The 17,726-nt window shown below is 48.6% G+C and overlaps 6 protein-coding genes across 6 annotated transcripts; 3 read left to right on the top strand and 3 right to left on the bottom strand.

The window, feature by feature from the left end:
* Positions 1 to 674: 674 nt before the first annotated feature.
* F5147DRAFT_837478 (uncharacterized protein) lies at positions 675 to 3,512 on the bottom strand. The gene is made up of 14 exons (XM_041444076.1): positions 3,399 to 3,512; positions 3,093 to 3,345; positions 2,945 to 3,043; positions 2,787 to 2,887; positions 2,669 to 2,737; positions 2,465 to 2,616; positions 2,340 to 2,415; positions 2,168 to 2,292; positions 1,784 to 2,115; positions 1,454 to 1,731; positions 1,391 to 1,399; positions 1,244 to 1,339; positions 962 to 1,187; positions 675 to 904 (listed from the first exon to the last, which is right to left on the bottom strand). The coding sequence occupies exons 1-13, from the start codon at positions 3,415 to 3,417 to the stop codon at positions 1,105 to 1,107; spliced, it is 1,692 nt and encodes a 563-aa protein (XP_041292111.1). The 5' UTR covers positions 3,418 to 3,512; the 3' UTR covers positions 675 to 904; positions 962 to 1,104.
* Positions 3,513 to 4,152: 640 nt separating this feature from the next.
* F5147DRAFT_746029 (uncharacterized protein) lies at positions 4,153 to 5,985 on the bottom strand (the record flags this gene model as incomplete). Its single annotated transcript, XM_041439809.1, has 4 exons — positions 4,153 to 5,001; positions 5,061 to 5,078; positions 5,135 to 5,255; positions 5,378 to 5,985. The coding sequence occupies 4 exons, from the start codon at positions 5,983 to 5,985 to the stop codon at positions 4,153 to 4,155; spliced, it is 1,596 nt and encodes a 531-aa protein (XP_041292110.1).
* Positions 5,986 to 6,592: 607 nt separating this feature from the next.
* On the top strand, positions 6,593 to 8,689 carry F5147DRAFT_698192 (aryl-alcohol dehydrogenase). The gene is made up of 15 exons (XM_041437538.1): positions 6,593 to 6,761; positions 6,816 to 6,939; positions 6,994 to 7,030; positions 7,083 to 7,172; positions 7,226 to 7,327; positions 7,381 to 7,447; positions 7,504 to 7,541; positions 7,588 to 7,663; positions 7,718 to 7,732; positions 7,788 to 7,888; positions 7,941 to 8,035; positions 8,086 to 8,136; positions 8,185 to 8,258; positions 8,317 to 8,373; positions 8,427 to 8,689. The coding sequence occupies exons 1-15, from the start codon at positions 6,734 to 6,736 to the stop codon at positions 8,510 to 8,512; spliced, it is 1,041 nt and encodes a 346-aa protein (XP_041292109.1). The 5' UTR covers positions 6,593 to 6,733; the 3' UTR covers positions 8,513 to 8,689.
* Positions 8,690 to 9,568: 879 nt separating this feature from the next.
* Positions 9,569 to 11,126, top strand: F5147DRAFT_774451 (uncharacterized protein; the record flags this gene model as incomplete). Its single annotated transcript, XM_041441610.1, has 3 exons — positions 9,569 to 9,610; positions 9,670 to 10,448; positions 10,499 to 11,126. 3 exons carry the CDS (start codon positions 9,569 to 9,571, stop codon positions 11,124 to 11,126), a joined length of 1,449 nt encoding a protein of 482 aa, XP_041292108.1.
* Positions 11,127 to 11,803: 677 nt separating this feature from the next.
* Positions 11,804 to 14,946, top strand: F5147DRAFT_613553 (uncharacterized protein). The gene is made up of 8 exons (XM_041432483.1): positions 11,804 to 11,975; positions 12,032 to 12,136; positions 12,212 to 12,274; positions 12,332 to 12,373; positions 12,423 to 12,495; positions 12,542 to 13,636; positions 13,688 to 14,035; positions 14,090 to 14,946. The coding sequence occupies exons 3-8, from the start codon at positions 12,260 to 12,262 to the stop codon at positions 14,563 to 14,565; spliced, it is 2,049 nt and encodes a 682-aa protein (XP_041292107.1). The 5' UTR covers positions 11,804 to 11,975; positions 12,032 to 12,136; positions 12,212 to 12,259; the 3' UTR covers positions 14,566 to 14,946.
* F5147DRAFT_211069 (actin family) lies at positions 14,782 to 17,050 on the bottom strand. Its single transcript, XM_041428617.1, has 6 exons — positions 16,668 to 17,050; positions 16,510 to 16,618; positions 16,352 to 16,459; positions 15,638 to 16,303; positions 15,274 to 15,584; positions 14,782 to 15,217 (listed from the first exon to the last, which is right to left on the bottom strand). Exons 1-6 carry the CDS (start codon positions 17,015 to 17,017, stop codon positions 14,998 to 15,000), a joined length of 1,764 nt encoding a protein of 587 aa, XP_041292106.1. The 5' UTR covers positions 17,018 to 17,050; the 3' UTR covers positions 14,782 to 14,997.
* Positions 17,051 to 17,726: the final 676 nt, after the last annotated feature.

Raw genomic sequence — 17,726 nt, 5'->3', positions numbered from 1 at the left:
CCAATCAATTTCAGATGCACCCTTGAGTGAGTAATCTGCATTGAGCGTACATTGGTCTTCATCCAGCCCTCACATGTCACTGCACACTCCGTATCAAATGCACCACCCCTCCCTCGACACATGAAACACCACTCACACGAGTTATTTAACCTCTGCACATACACAAAGTGTTGGTCCTTCTGCAGCCCGAGAAAATAAACGCCGTGGTCCGAATCGATCATCCAACTTACTACGTCCCAAATCTGGCGGTGGTGACCAGATCTCAACAGATGATGTATGGGACCCATGGCCGGACGGCGACTTTGAAAGGATATTCACATGGGAGGAGGTATTAAGAACTGATAATCTTGGGCCATTGGGCTTGTAAGTTGTCAGCCAAGAAGAGGAGACAACTGGAGGTCAGAGTCGGCACACAGGCTCGAAGGGTCCAGAGAGGGAGGAAAAGAAAATAGTCATTGGCTTATGTACCTAGTTGTAGATGTCCCTATGTCAAATAAAATAACAAAGGGATGGTTGTGAACTCGTCCAACTTGATCTGGAAGTCGAATGTAGAACATATAGGAATGGCGCGTCAATATTTCAATGGCCGTGTCAAGGGCTCGTTAGTGCCGCGTCAAGGCTCGCGTCACATGCGCGTCACACCGCGTCACGGCCGCGTCAAAATAGCTACGCCCGTACTAAGGCTGCTAGGTTGGTTGGCCCACGTTTTCTTTGCTTGATTCTATCCTTGCTATAGCACCGTTGTTTGAGCTTTCGGGGAGTGAAGGCCACTTATAGGTGCCGCCCGTGTCTCAACACTCTGAGTCACAGTGGAGATCATCCTATCATGGGGAGATGTGCGAGGAGGGAGAGGAAGGCTGGACCTTCGGAAGTAACTTGATAAAAACGACTCGCAGTGTCACGGCGTGTGGAACATTCCTTTGAATTTTAGTTACTTGCAAAGTTAACACTAGCATTTAGGTCAAGCAAAGTTCCTGCTGACTTGGCAGGTGGGAATACGTGCTGGGTATCTGTACAAATCATTGGCTCACAGCAAAACAAAGAGGCGTGCTAAGACTCGCGACACCAACAACGGCAAAATAAAACAAGATAAAACAATGCTGTTCACAGTAAATCACTTTCGTCCACATTCAAGATGAACTTGGTGTAGAAACGAACGCCTTCATTCAAGCTGTCTGCACGGAAAGCTGGTATGGGGAACTGCATGAGCGGGAAAAGTAATGTAACACTATGTAACACTTGCCTTCATTGACAGTGTGTGCTCCATTGAAACTATCAGTGTCAAAGGACGGCGAGAAGCGGAAAATATGCTTGGTTAAATTCCAGTAGAATCGTGTGTCTGAGACTACATGAAGGGATAATTCGTTATGAGCAGATAGCAGCTGCTTACCAGTGTTGCCTGGTTGACACCATTCGTCAGAATCGTGCAGTACAACCCAGACAAACAACGTACCGATAGATAGGGAGGGTATAACCACGACCTTGCTGCTGTTGCGAGTAGGGGAGCTCTCAAAAGCAGCTTTAATACTTCCTTGCAAGAGTGCCCAAGGGCCATACTCGGTAGGTGTCACAGGCGAAGGCTCCAAGGCCGTCCCGAGGAAGTCAGACAGAACGACTCGACCAGCACTACCATAAGTCACGTTGCTGCCGAACGCGACGAGTGCGAGGTCGTACTTGGCTGCCAACGGGGTCAAAAGGTCGATCATGTGCTGTTGCAGCTCGTCAACAGAACTAAAAGTAAGAAGTGAACAAAGTCCTGAAAATCCTACAAAAGAGGCAAAACCTATGCTCTGCAATGCGGTGATTGATCACTGCGCTAGCACGCTCTGGGAGAGCATTAACTTTCACGCCACCTTCGACGAGGTCTACTGCTTGTGTAGTCCCGAGCATTGCTTTGTACAGGGGATCCGAAGCCAGAAGTCGCTCTTGAAGCACCTTCAGAGCTGCATCGTTTGTGACCGCTTTTCTTGCGAGCTTTCGCAAGTCGTCAGGGTACAGTGGACTGTAGGCCGCAAGGCATTGCGTCGTCGCAAACGGGGTTCCTGTTCGAGAAAGGCTGGCTTGGTGCGGGTTATCTTCCACCGCTGCTATGAAACGGGAGAGGAGACCGATGCTCTGTACAGTACAGATCAATTATCAGTCAGAAAGTGTAGCGATCAACACGCACCGTATGAGAAGGTGGTAGGCTCGAATGACCACCCAGAGTTGAAAGCGTGATCTCGACATCAAGATATCCCTTCTCAGATGTTGAGGGAGCCGCGAAAACAATGCCACCCATATCCGTGTAGCGACCTGACGCAGATTTAAATTGTGCCTTTTGCAACATTTAGTTCACGTACCTCCTTCGTCAAGAAGCAAGGCAAAAGAATCGTGCCCATACGTTTCTTCCAAGTATCGAGCAAGATGACCGGCACCCTGAAGTGACCTATCAATAATGGAGCTTGTATGTAGCGGTTTTACTGACCTCTGTGCCTTTGGACTCTTCGTCGAATCCGTACGAGAGTACAAGGGTGCGTGCAGGAGAGAAATCTTGCTTTAGCAGAGAATCGATGGCGAGCAACTGTTGTATCAAGTCGCTTTTGTCATCGCCAGTACCACGTCCCCATATCCACGTGCCTGTGATAATACAGGTATAAGTAGCACCTCGCGGGGTTGAAAGTTTGCCTACCGTCATAGTACCCTGAATACGGATCGTGTTTCCAGTCTTTGACTGTCTGACCTTCAACTGGCACAACATCTGAGACGACGTCAACTGAGATTCCGTAGAATGTTCAAACGAGAATAACCTTGGTGAGCGGCCAAGATGTAAGGTTTTGCCGTACTTGATCCTTGCCAGTGAAAAACCAGACCATATGTGTTGACTTTGGTGACATTGAGGGACTCGTAACTAGAAACAAAACATAAGCTATGAAACGACAGCTCAGACTTGAAGGCCCCAACGTACACGCGAGGAAATGAGGCCTCAAGAACTCGGTGGAGTTCTGCAAATGTATCCCATCGACTGTCTTCACCGACCGGTCCATTATCGTCGTACGATTCGGTCCTAAGAGCGCGTCCATGTTTCCACAGTGATATGCGACATTAGGACTTACGGTACACGGACTGCCTCTCCAAGGACCTGAATAGCTCTTTGCTTAAAGTCTTCTGAGCTGTATGCCACATCCAAGTCTTCGCTGAGCCCACGATGCTTGGTTGGATGTAAAGCCGTCCACTGAGGGCATGTAGTAGAATTAACGCCTGGAGACAGGGACCCGGCAAGTCCGTTACAAGGACCTTCAAGCCACAAATGAGAAAGACGGCAGATTGGCCGCGGCAAGAAAGCGAAGTCGCAGAACTTATAGAGCACTAGTGAAATGATTACCAGACTGCACAACAGCACTCGAAATGCAAACAGTAACCTAGACCAGCCGCTTTCATGCTGCTTACTCGATGTTCTGCCAGTAGGACGACATAAATCCGATTGTGCGGGAGCCATATGAGAAGATGAATGACTCTTCCGAAGGAAAGTTGTTGAAGGGGTGAGAAACGACTTTGGTTTGCTCCATTTCGACATATTGAGGCTCTATTTTTTGTACCTGACTGTCATTGTGGTGTCGCCCTCACACAATTTATATGTAAGAGTTGCTATCACAGACCACGGTTACGCCCCCGGGTCCCGTTGTTGCCAAGAGACCGAAAGATATATATGATGCTGGCATGTTGGTGTTTCTCGACCATGCAGTATTACTAAGTACATACTTTGCACCTTCCCATTCCCATGATCATATCATGATGTGGTGGGTTCATCAGTTGGCAGAGTGTTCGTAGATCTCATTGAATGGACATTAATATTTTTTACTTGTATTCTTGGTGACGATATATTCGATGTGGGCGCGGAAGGGCTCCTGAAGGAAGTTCTGTTGATATTCTGTAGGGTCGTTATCAATATCTTATGGCAGGTGTATCATCATGATACTGCCCAGCTGCCCCACAATCTGTCTGCTCAAGAAATGTATATATTCAGTAAACAAGAAAGCTGGTATATCACCTCTGAAAATGGGGGTATATGTACCGTGTAAAACTAGATGTGCGTGAGGGTATATGAATAAAAGGTATCACAGTCTGTCAAACACAGAAATAGTGGTGGAATACTTTTCGTCAGAAAGTTCGTCGTCAATCAAACCACCCCACGTCTCTCATCTCCATAGCCAAGTTTCCCCACTCGCATCCGCCAGCCTTGCGCCCCGCACACTCCGTTGCAAATCGCAGGCACTCATCAAGCCTCCACCGCGCAGTGACGTCTAATTCCTTCTCCTCCGCTTGCACGGGGGTATATGGCGCCCCTGGAAGAGTGCGCCTGCTGAGGGACCAGATCATCCCCGCGATGAACGCGGAATGCGCGCCCTCTTCATCTTGTAGGTCCTCCGAAGGTGGTGGTGGTGGCGGCGGCGGCAGTTGCACGGGTATAGAGCTCTGTACGTGCTGGGGAGGACGTGTATGTGCGTGGTCGTGGCCATGACCGTTAGTGCGAAGATGAGGATTGGGAGGTGAGTGGGGCAAGGATGTCCCGCGGGTGGTATGCGTAGACCTTGCGTCATCTTCGTCGTCGTCATCATCAAGTGGGTGGAAGGATTCTCCCGCCGATGACGTGCGCCTTCTTGGCTCGTCGTCGTGGTCTTCTGAGTATCCACTGTCACGATTTCGGGCAGGTGAGGGGTTATCACCCATAGTGAACCCGCTTGAGTCGGGGCTGCGGCGACCAGCCCAAAATTCTGAGCCGCTGCGCACGCTCTCAACACCATCAGCGGTGGAGATGATGGAGTGTAAGTTGGAGTTGGTGTGTGCATGGGATCTGCCCATCGGGAGTGGAGACCAGGAAGAGGATTGGAGGTATTCACGAGTGGGAAGGGAGAGGAGGGCTGAACCAAGGGCACCTCCATATAATACAAGGAGCGCGTGTGGAGGTGCGTGTCGTGCGAGCGCAAGGAGGATAGCGCGCGGAGAAGGTGGGCCTAGGGTTGACTAGCGTTAAGTTGGGGATTAGAGAGCGAGGGAAATGTTTGCGCTGAAAGGAAGATGACGTCTGCGTGAGGGATGAGCTGGTTGCATAAAAATGATCAAATAGAGTATGTTTCAAAAAAGTACAAGGACATACAGCTTCGACGCCTTCTCGTGCCCTTCGGCCGAGATCCACACTGAGAACACAATGTGCTCGCCACTTTCGCTCACGTGCAAGACCGTCTACTCCAAGAATGTTGGAGAGCGTGGTTTTGATACTGCCGTCCTTCAAAATGCATCCAGTCAAAAGGCGCTGGCGAAAGTGGATTTTGAGTGGGTACGATCGCCATATGTGGAGCGGTGCTGCCTGCAGGGGCTGTTGCAGGTCTGGAAGACATACTATTTCTCGGTGGTGGAGTAGAAACAAATGCATTTGGGAAGACGGCAGCGGGCGAAGGTGGTTGAGGAGGTAGTTGTGGGTGGGAAATGCCAATGTAGTTTCTCCGGTGCAAGAACAGGGCCCAGCAAGGCAATAAAATCTTCATGGGACACCTCTGGAAGTGGATTGTGATTTATAACAGTTCTTTCACCAGTATCACGGGCATGCATTACCCATGCAGATGGAACACCGAGACCAGGCCAGGGTTTACAGTATTTTGTGCGCACTCCACCTGTCTCTAGCTCATCTCGCAGTCGAATTCCGTCGGGCGACGCGCCCAAACTCGCGATGAGCATGGGTTCCACAGCAGCAGGAAGCGCTGCCAAAAAACCAAGTATATGTCCAGCGCTACCGCCACGTGCGGTGGTGACTGCTTGTGCCCGAGACGCAGTACCCGGAACTGGATGCGAGCAAAGGTCCAGCGAATACGTCAAGAATATCGTCCCTGTCGAAAAAATACGAAATGGTTTGGAGATTGATGGACTTGGCATAGGCGGGTTGACGTAGGTGGACGTTGGGGAGTGGGTAGTACTGGATGTTGAAAGCGTGTCACGTCGCAGGCGAGCCATCCTGCAAATTTGTTAATTACTACGCGGCGTTTAGTGTTGAGTCTAACTGAAAGTGGGAGAACGTACGTCGCCCACGTCGGGGTCGACTGAAAAGAAGCCATTAAAGTTCACCTTGTCGTAACTCACGTTCTGATGGACTCGAGAGACCATAGTCAGGTCCATCATGGTGGTCTACTGCTCGTCGACGTGAGTCGTGATGCTGGCATGCTCTTTCTCAGAAATAAATAAATCTCAATCTCAACTCCACGAGAATATGTCAATGGCCCATACTATTCCTGGCTACCTATCGATTTGTCAACGCCAGTAGTTCCTGGAAGCGCACCATTCAACATCTGTTAATCCTGGTGCAAGGAGCGGGCTCCCGACTCGGAGTTCTGGTAGTGGGATACATATGTAAATGGTACAGCGCATGTTTGCGAGGTCGCTACGCCATGAAGGTCAGTCAGTTCCAGCTGAAGCAGTGACAGACTTCGGACAGTATTCAAGGTAATTTTTTGATTCTTTAATACCGAACAGTGATACAACTTGAGTCAATGAGTACAAATGGATAATCGGGGCGCCGTCCTAGAGGAGCAGTGACCGGTCACATGCACATGTCAGGGTAAGCGCTTGAAGCTTGAGCACTGATAAGTACTTAAGAATAGTATCAAGATGCTACGCCCTTCCTACCATTCCGCCATTCTTCTCAAGTGTTTGAGCTCATTCGTATCCCACTGTTCGTCGACAAATCCAAGTGACTTCTCCTAACATGTCTATGCCAAGGAAGGTGCCTTACAGTGAGTCTGCCAGTTACAATTGTAGGAAGGCACTCACTCTGTTCATATGCTCAGCGAGGCTGGGGAATTCTGGCCTGAAAGTGTCCAAAATCATACTTGGGACCATGCAGTACGGCAACAAAGGATGGCAAGATTGGGTCCTCGGAGAGGATGAAGCACTCGAACACATCAAGGTTGCGTAAGTTCTCAATCTCGGTACCACGTACACAGTTCCCCTAATCACTAGGCCCAGTTACGAAGCAGGAATTCAAACTTTTGATACCGCCGATGTGAGTCGTTACTATCAGAACTCATCAGATTACAATATCCTACATTTCTCAGACATATTCGAACGGTTACTCGGAAGTGATCCTTGGACGGGTGATCAAGAAACTGAATTTACCCCGCGATGAAATCGTCGTCATGACCAAAGTACATGTCTTTAATATTCTGCAGCTCTCTCTCATCACATTGACCTTGAACAGGTATTCAATGTGGTCGGACGTGAATACAATACCCACCAGCTTGGCGGGCGCAAAGACCCAGATCAAAATGGTTATGTAAACCAGCATGGTCTCAGCCGGAAGGTATGTTTTCAATCGATTATGAGGTCAATCGACTTTCTGAACTTACGAAACAGCACATCTTCGCAAGCGTGAAAAAAAGTTTGGAGCGGCTTCAAATGGATTATATCGACGTTCTACAATGCATGTCTAATCATAAATATGCTCAACTCTTTCTTAGAATGCTTATCCACTTATAGGCCACAGATTCGACAATGAAACACCGATGGAAGAGACGGTAATGTATATTCTATACTGGCTTTCGCGCGCTAATGTTTGAGAAGATGCAAGCATTGCACGACGTAGTCCAAGCTGGCTATGTCCGCTACATCGGAATGAGTTCTTGCTGGGCGTACCAGTGTGAGTGCACCTCATTCATTTACAGAGTCAGTCTAACGTTTGTTTGCTGTTTAGTCCAAGCTATGCAGAGTGAGATCTCAATTGGGGGTACATGCTACCGTCATCTGACTTCAAATCAACGCAGACTATGCGATCACAAACAAGCTCACTCCCTTCATCTCCATGCAGAATCACTATAGCCTACTCTATCGTGAGGAGGAGCGCGAGATGTTCCCTACTCTCAAGGTTCTTTCATAGTGTTGATGGTATCAGCGTTGTGGCTCATAATGATATTGAGATGTTTGGTGTTGGTTCAATTCCATGGTCTCCACTGGCTCGTGGTGCCCTCACACGCCCTCTTGGACAGCAGACAAGCAGAGGTCAAGCTGATTGGCAAGTGTTTCAATGTCTTCATGTGGTGACCGTCTCATGGCTTTTTACAGGTTCATTGGGAATTATGCCCAAGCATCGTCATACGAAACTATTATTAACCGGTATGCTGGGTCTCTACTAAGAAAAACAGTTATTCACAGGTTGATCAGGGTCGAGGAACTTGCTAAAAAGAAAGATGTAACCATGGCTCAAATAGCCATAGCATGGATCTTGACAAAGGAAGGTGAGTTATTTATTTTGACGCCCATGTGGGTACTCGATCAATGAAATCGATTCCCTAGGGGTATCGGCTCCTATTGTCGGAACCACGAGTATCGCAAATCTTAAAGATATCATTGGTAAGTGGCGATGCCTGCATGAACTTCCTGCGCCATTAACTTGGAACCCATAGCTGGAATAGACGTGAAACTTACGGTGGAGGAAATAAAGTTCCTCGAGGAAGAGTACAAACCGACTGCTGTGATTGGTCACTTCTGAGTGGTTCAACGATGTGCGGTTCTCAGATACATGTTAATTCCGATTCGCTGCTTTCTCGATGGACACACTTGAATGATACTCACAGCCAGTGAACGACAGCCTGAAGCACAAGACAAAGAACCTGTAATGTTTCGGATCCTGGTATACTCCAAAGTTGTATCATCGCTCAGCACTCAGCTGCTGAAGCTAAGCGCCAAGCGTTCCAACACTCAGATCTCAGATTCAATATAGCTATCCGTCATCCACCTAGAAGGATAACAGTGAATTTTGTATGCCTGCCATGATTTTTTTACTCCTCAATCTGCCGATTGGCACCAGAGACATACATAAATCTTCCTAGCTCGTGACCCCCGAGCTGATCTCGTCTGACATGAATCGCACAACCTCAATTTCATCAAGCATACAAACAACGGTGGTCTGTCGGTACGCCGGCGTAAGTGGCGGTCAAACGATGGAAGCTGTGGAAACCCTAGGGAGGCGATTGTGCTCCCAACCTCCTTGCAGACCTGCTTTTGAACGATTGAGATGCCCTGCAGGAACAATCCGAACTCCAAGCCAACGGCAGCCCGCTACTGCCAGTCGTCGTGCCAGCCTGTAAAGAGCCATGGAAGAGGCATACTTCGTGTGTTGGCATGATATCAGCATGCAGTATGCCGGAGTTCCGTCGCTACTGATGATCTCGTAAGGTCAAGATTTCAGAGGTGAAAACGAGTCGGTCAGCACGTCTTACATGTAGCCACTGAATTACAAGTTTGAGGAAAACATTTCGAACGAAAGACCGCAGCTGTTACTGATGAGCATTCAGAGTGGATACTGCTTACATCAATTAATCTCTCTTGAAGGCAATCACCACAATCATGGTTCAAGTTGTGCGAGAGAATGATACAGGCCATGACCGTGACATATGCATATATGATTAATGACAGTGGAAGATTCGAACTCGGAAATTTGTGGTCACGTGTACAAGAGCGCTTTGGTTGAACAGTGAACTGAACACGTGTATGCTTCTGTCCTGAACAGGCTTACGAAATCCAATCGCCAATAGCTGACTCGACAATGCGTACGAAAAGAGAGTTTGAAGGTGAAGATGAGGCAGGGGTAAGTGCCTGATCCGCCCAAATACAATATATAGGTCTCATTTACCAGAAATCGCCTAGGACTCATCCCAAGTTGAAGGAGGAGATTGGGAAGATATTCCAGACAAGGACGTTAGCCCAAAGCGGTTCGAAAATTTTGACTCTTCCAGTACAACAAACACTTCTACAGATGCCTCGAAGCCGAGGCGTCGTGCGGGCTCGAAACCCGTCTTTGCCGCTGAAACCCCTCGGCGCAATCGCGCAGCACCTACACGGTTAAAGCGCAAGAGAAGCCCCAGCGTGGACAAAGAACACATCGCAGACAAAGAGAACATTGTTGATAAAGAGCTTATCAAGGAAGCGTTGTCAACTGGTGCCCACCACTCGAGCATTTATATTCTCGACGTTGTCCTTCGAGCAGTGCGACTTATGCGCATACCATTATCAATCATGCTCTTCCTTTGGATGTTGGCATTTGTGATGATACGCCTTTCGGGTGCGCTGCGCACAGCGTTTTCCCCGATGTGTTACCTTCCTATGGTATCGAGGTCGGCGCTGTGTGCTCCGCTGGACTTCAATGCGTCGCAAATCCCAAAATGGGCGGATTTTCCACAACTTATGGAAGCCCAGGGCTCTACTTTTGAGCAGCTTTTAGCGGGGTCGGTCGGAGGCTCTGCACTTTCGATTGAAATTCGGAAGGCTGAATTCGCAACCGCGGATCTTACAACCCTTGTACGACATAGCGACCTCAAGTCTAACGACATCCTAGCTGATTTGTTGGCAACTTTCGTGAAAGATGCCAAGAAGACCTCTAAGAGTCTCACAAAGCTTAGTTCGAAAATTGGTGGCGCCGTAGACAAGTAAGTAGTCGTTCGTTTAGCGTGGAAATATTGTATGCTCATTTCAAAAGTGTCATGGCAGTGAACGGGTATGCAATGCGTACCATACAAGAGGCAGAGAAGAACGCACCGTCACCGTATTCTCTTACGGCCTTGATTCCATTCCATTTTGGACCCACAACACAGGAGGCGATAGTCGATGCATTCACGAGTGCGATGGACACCTTCTCTATAGTAATCCAGCGACTTATTCTGGAAGCGGAGATATCACTGCACAACTTGGATGTACTCGAAGAAGATCTTTCCGCTGTACGCGAAGTTGTGATGCGCGAGGACATTGACGTCACAACTGAGCAATCCGAGCTTTTGGAAGCGCTGTGGACGAAACTGGGTGGAAACAGACGCGCATTACGGAATAATGACAGACGTCTTGGTTTACTTAAAGACCTTGCTGACTATCGGAGACAAGCACAGGCACATGTTGTTGCCGCACTCCAGACACTCAACTCGATGAGCGAGGACATGGAGGATTTACGAGAGAGGGTAGCGGCCCCTGAATTGGTTGGTGGGCGTATCCCACTCCACGTGCATATTGAGAGCATTCAGAACGGACTCGAAAGGCTACAGGAGGGCCGTGTGAGAGCCAAAGAGAGGGAAGAAGAGGTGATGAGAAAAGTGTTGGGACTCGGCACCGATTGAGTTGAAGAATGTACCATATATAGTGGAGCTTTGAATTGTGTATGCTTAGGTTGATATATTCCTGGTGATTTACACGGGCGGGACATGATTTTACCAACCTGGCACTAAAATTGTGAGACTTGGCAGGTCATCTTGATCAGACTCGAGGCACACGTGGAGCTTGTTATCATGTGTTTCTGCGAGATAACATATAATAAATAGCGTGTCTGGAGTGCATATGTCGTGGGCAAAGGCACGGTGAAACCCTAAATGACGGTGAATCCCGACTCATGGGATTTGAACATGACCCCCTCTTATAGGAGGAGGAGCATTGCGGTTCTCAGTGAACTCACGAACACACACGCACATGAAGGATAACGTTATCAGCCTGAAGCAAAACAGGTGCACGCCGAGAGCCGTTCCGGCAATGATGTGTGTGGCTTACCTTTGTGCTGGTCCAACCGGGCCTAGCATCGTTTGGACAGGGTCCTGCGCAAAGTGAAAATATAGCTGTGGATGAAAGCCAGTGGGCCAGCAGCATGACGGTCCAGTGTGGACGGATCCAAGCATTTGTGGCTCCGAATCTTGATGTGGTAATTGGGATCTTATTGTGGTTATGTAAATTATTCTGGATATAACGGGTAAGTCGGATAAACACAATTGTTAGTCCACTACAGTACAGATCGCATGGCCCGGACGGTCATTGAAAGTATTATTATTATGACAACGAGAAGCTTGGCATCCCACTTCCCTTCCTCCACTACCTCATCCTTTAAAAGCTATACTTGTGTAGCTTTCTTCCGAAAGGCGCTCACAATAAGTCACTGACAGCAGACACTCATACCACACGGTGTATAGCCACACGTCAAGGTGCATATCCTCATCCAAGCGGCTAGGCACATGTAGCTGACATATATTTCTGACAGAGCACCCCAGATATTTTCACCAACGATCGAGCCCGAGAGTCTACACTTTGAGCTTGCTTTCAAGCCACCTACTACATCATTCAGTGACAGTACATACCTACTATCGTACGTGGAGTCATTAACAACTCTATAACCCCTGCAGTAGCATGAATTGCTTATCACGTTTTGATTGTTCTCTAGACACCTTGCCTCGAGGCTAGCCTTTATTTTTTTTACCACGAAGTTTTCATGACTTTTGTCACGGTGCGTACATGCCATTCATCACTCACTTGCCGTCTCTGAATTAACATAAACCTGCAGGGTGGTGCTTCAGCCTACGATCAAGGACCTGTATCTCCCGAGGTAAGACGAAGCTCCCAGTTTGCGAACCTCCATACTCACGTAGCTATAGTCGTGGAAGCGTGCCGTGTACCGGAGTGCTCCTCAGTATTTCTACGTCTCAGTCCTCAATCCAGAAAAACAAGGTAAGCTTGTTCAATTCTTGTTGGATCGTATTCACGTTGGTTTTAGGCGGTAGTTATAGCTATGGCCTCAGGATTTGTCCCATTAAGAACGATAACGCATCCATTTCTGCTCATTCAACTTCCTCGAAGGGCTCACATTTGGAGTATGACATCTGGCGAAAATGGGAGGACTGTCTCTGGTTTCAAGACAGCCTTGAGGCCGAATACGCTCTCATGGCAAGACAGAAGATAACACGTCTGGCTGCAGGCAAAGGAGTGAAAAAGGGCGGGATGTACATCCAGAGCGACCAGGCAGCTTCTTTTGATTCACTTCCCCCGGGTCCCGATCCTCACTCCGTCGCCCGTGATATCCACCGGTATATCCCGAAGCTGACGAAGAAGGGAACACTATTCCGCGCGAGCCAAGCTACCGTTGACCAACGGTTCGTTGAGTTTCGTGCCATGATAAATGCGTTCTTTCAAGAAGACCTCCCGATGCTCTTGAAAGAGTTGATGGCCACGCGAACCTTCACTGATTTCTTCGGCTATTGGAGACGTGATCACGACCTCGCTATCAAAACACAGAAAAATCAGACCTCTCCCGCTAAACCTCGCCGCTCTGTGTCTAGTAGCATGCTTTCTGCTTATTTTTCTCCTTCAAATCCAGCAACATCAGACGACGTACCCTCTTCCACGTCTGTGACCGAGTCACCAAAGAAGTTGCCCAGGCGAGGTTCAGGCACTTCAGACTCATTGTCATCAGGAATTTCCCTCAAAGACCAGCCAACTACCCGCTCACGCGCGAATGCCCACTCTGCCGGCTTGACAATATCCCTGCCATCGCGTGGCTCAAAATCCACCCTATCTTCTTCTTCCTCGAGTTCTCCATCTCCTGTCACGCCGCGTCGATCTTCTAATCGTTTGCCAATGGTTGTTACACATGAAGCTCCAATCACATTTGGACATAACCCACATACACCTGCCGGATACGCGTCGGAGCGTCGAGCATCGGTACTCCAAGTCCTCCCAGAGGACCAGGAGGTTGAGATTGACAAGGCTATATCTGTGGATTACACGCAGACGCGAAGGGCAAATAGGACCGCTAGGGTCCTTGGCCCCCCTGCTTCCGAATTATATGATGATACTGAACTTTCTTCGGATGGTGCGCCCCAAAATCTTTCATATTTGATCTGCATTACTGATCTCAAAGCAGCAGAGTCCTACGCTAGGTGCTCCTGGCGGTCAACCAACTCTGTTTCGTCCTCTCGTGCTGCAGCCTACCTTGCTGAGCTCGACGTTGACTTCACGCTTCCACACCCTCACCCGGAACGTGCGCACCGCCCCCGTGCCTCGATGTGTAGTGTAGCCTCATACAGGACTGATGCCTCCGCCGATGCGATCATTTCTCGATCTGCTTACACTCAGTCTTCGCCTTCTACTGGGACTCGACAATATCGTCATTCCGTGCCTTTCCCAGATGAAGAGGAGTGGGCGGAACGCGAACCATGGGCTGATGAATCGGCTTACGGAGAGGATGACCTCCTTGACGCCTATTTCTATGGTACGTCTGATATACATACATGTTCGACCGGTGTGCTAATTATCCCTGTTACAGACGCGATACCGCCCACATCACCTAGCGAAGATAGCCACTTCTCTTCACAGCAGCATGACTCGTACCCAACATCACCGTACCCTGCGCGACGTACATCCGTAACCACATCTATATCCAGCGGATCGACAGGATGTAGTGACGGTTCAGCCATTGCCATCAAAGCATTGTATGAGAACCACATCATCATGCTTCGCGTTTCGCGGTCCCTGTCGTTCACTGAGGTTCGTCAACGACTTTACGACAAATTTGTACGACAGGAAGGCGTGCCACTTTCAGAGAGCTTTGTCGTGGCCATCCTCGTTCCACCTCCAGTCAAAGAGAAATCTGGAGGCCGTCCTTACGCTGCTTCGTTCTCCTCTATGGCAGACAAGGATAATGTTGTTCTGCACTTCGTAAAGTCCAACGATGACTGGGACCAGGCGATATACAAGTATGGAAACAAAGTCCTTCTGCGTGTTATCGGCAGCCGCGCCTAGGCTGCTCCACGTGTAATGTATTGCCATGCAGGCTTTAATGTTGTTATATTGGCATTTTCGATCTTCGCATTTTTGTAGAAATCATTGGTTTTGATTTCGTTCTTGCATCCAACATTTTTTCGTTCCCAACATTCAACATTTTCTTTCTTTCCGACACACGAATTATTTCCATTCAACTGCGATACCTTTGTCCTCAATATTCCATCTTCGTTCTACATTGCATTCACTGGATTTCCTTGTTACTCTTCGTTTCTGGGTTTGGCCGCGTTTGTACTGTCATAGGATTGTACTCGCGAGCTCATGTACGGATCAAAGTTGTAGAATGTATCCTTTTATCGCATATCACAATTGTCTACTTCATACCACAAGCTGCTGCATATTATGACGAGCTTTACCCAATCTTTTACAATTAGCAATTATACAATATTACAATCAAGCACCGACGGCTTGCGGGGAAGGCAGAGGCTTTAGTGCTACAGCAGGAGGTGCGCCTGCGGGCAGTAGTCCTCTAGTCCAATCTGGTATGACATTTCTTGGAATGCGTTCAGATGCAGGAACAACCATAATGACATCGTCATCCTGATCGGTTTGCGATGGATCTGATTCGTCCCATTTCTCCCGTGCGACTTCGACGCCACCAGTCTTTAGTGCTCTAGAACACCATCAGCATACAATAAGACGACACGAGGGAATGTTGGTAGAACTTACCCCGCTAAGGAGCCACCCACCCACGCCATCGTAGCAGGTGTAAAAGCTGGTGCCTTCCCTGCGTTCACATTGGCACGTGTACTCGATGAGGGTACCGGTGTAGGGTTGTTGAGAATAGCAAAGTGCGGTACCAGCGGGCGCAATGAGGCATATCGATCATATGTAGGTCTAGACCGTGTGGATAAGATATTTAGCGGAGCAGTAGCGCGCAGCAGTTCCGTGTGTAAACGAGGGATGAAACCTGGAAGCATGGCTGTGCCCCCTGTGATTAGAATAGAGGATGCCATAGTTTTACGAAGATCAAGTGGGACCTTCAAACACGGTCAATGGCATAATCATAGCAAGGGAGAATTAGATAACAAACCTTGAGTAAAGCATCCAAAATTACTTCTGCGACACTACTTTCGTCGACATCACCTCCTTCAAATAGCACCTCGGCAGCGCGTTCGCGGACCCAGCCAGGGATGATGAGGGTTCCACGCCCGGTACCCGTTTGCTGAGATACAGGGGGAACGACACGCATGTGAAGATTTGTGGCAGTGGAGTGACGCATATACATATTCGCAAGGACCTGTATATGCTTTTCATTGCTTGCTTCCCCACTGGAGGTAGAGTGTGTCAGATGGGAGACTATCGAGAACTCGGACTCTGCTGCGCTCTCTTGACCAAGGGAACCCCGTGAAAACTCTGACTCAGATATGGCAGGGTCGCTTGAGGGTGGAGGCTCATGGTCTGAAGGATCGTCACCTGCTGGAGAGGATGCGCGGACATCGCTGAGAGAAGATTCCAAAGCATCTGATACAAAGCAACAGCGTGTCTTGATGTCCTCGATGACAGCATCTGTTAGTATCTCTTGTGGCACACGGGTGGTGCGATTGGCTGCGGGCACGTTGACAGCCGCGCTGAGCGTAGTTGGTGGAGGGAGGTAAGAGCCAAATAAGAGGAGCAGTGCACGGATATGCGACGAAAAGCGAGAGCCTGCGAGTGGTGTTGTTCGGAGTTGAGGAAAGAGAGGACGGGCTGCGAATATCTAAGAGGGCGTGTTAACAGAAAAAAGCAACAGGCGCATCCATCTTACAGGTAATGCGGTAGATTCTAAATGGCCACAATCCAGGACGAGACCTGTTATTCGGCCAACAGATAATAGAGACAACAGATGACTTGATGCAAATGATATTGAGGGAACCTGTTATCTTCCGTCTACAGATTGTCATCCCGCGAAAGCTGAGCACATACCTGGAGGTTACTAAAGAGGATGTGAGCCAACATATCCTTGATGTACAGCGGCATTAACGGGTGCTCAACCAATATTACCTTTCTGGCCTTGGGTTCTGCAAGAAGTGACCTTCACGATCTATTGGATGCAAGTGTCTATGATAGTTGAGCCTACTTACTCGTGAAAAACAGAACGCATACATCTCTCCAAGTTGATTTCTAACATGTTATCCTGCTCTGCCTTTTCTGTTGGGTCTGTGGCTCGATTCCAACTCCATAACGAGTCATAATTTTTGGCGTCGGCGTAGAACACGTCTCTTGGCTTGCCTTCGCCACTGAATCCAACTTTCCAGATGCGTGAACCTGGATCGATTACGACACGGTCCTCTGTGCCATAGAGAGAGTGACGTCTGGTTGTCGTGTAATGAGGAGATGCTTGAAGAACATGGGATCCTGCTAATCGAGTTGTCGTTGGTGTTGCAGGGGTGATGCCCGTCTTTGTTCTTGGTGTACTTGAGACTGTCGACATTAATATTCAGCCCAGTGTACGGTAGCCAGCTGCATACAGAGCGAAATTCAAAGTAATTAAACAAGCACTTACTAGGACTTTTCGTGCACGTGATCAAGTGCGTCGCGTCTACGCGATTGTTACTATGTACTTATTTATCATGTGAACACGGTTTCAACGACGGTAAGAGGTCACTCGATACCAAGTAGCCTTTCTTTCGATTTTACGAGACAACATTTCACTGAGTTAAACATAAATTGTCAGCTGAGCGTTTCAGAAGACAACCAGCATACGGGCTGAGCATCAAGGAAAGTACTATGGAGTCGTTAACTTCAACCTCTTTTGAAGTACTTACGTATACTATCGAACGCGGCTTACTCTCACAGATAGACATCAAGTCACGCTTTTGTTACGTCTCTTTATCATTTGAGTGTATCTCAAGAAATGGAGTTATGGGTGGACAGCAACTGGAACGTCTAGAGCTGGTCCGCCTTTGTTCCACGATTGTACCGGTTTACACGTGGATATGGTTGTTAAACGCTGGTACGGAAGTGCAGTGACTGATGCACAGGCTTGCTCCGAGTCACCAACGTGGTTCCCCGGGTCACAGTAGCTTGCTATCTTAGAGCCCGCGCTTCTGGTGGCAAGCGCCCAGATCATTAAACAGTAGGGATTTCATGTAGCGTCTGGTACGTTCCGACCTTTATCGGCGGAGTCAAACCAATCAATA

This window comes from Suillus discolor (genome assembly GCF_016758755.1).
Source record: "Suillus discolor strain FC423 chromosome Unknown F5147scaffold_32, whole genome shotgun sequence".
Classification (NCBI taxonomy): Eukaryota; Fungi; Basidiomycota; class Agaricomycetes; order Boletales; family Suillaceae; genus Suillus; species Suillus discolor.
This window is presented reverse-complemented; position numbering and strand designations above follow the sequence as displayed.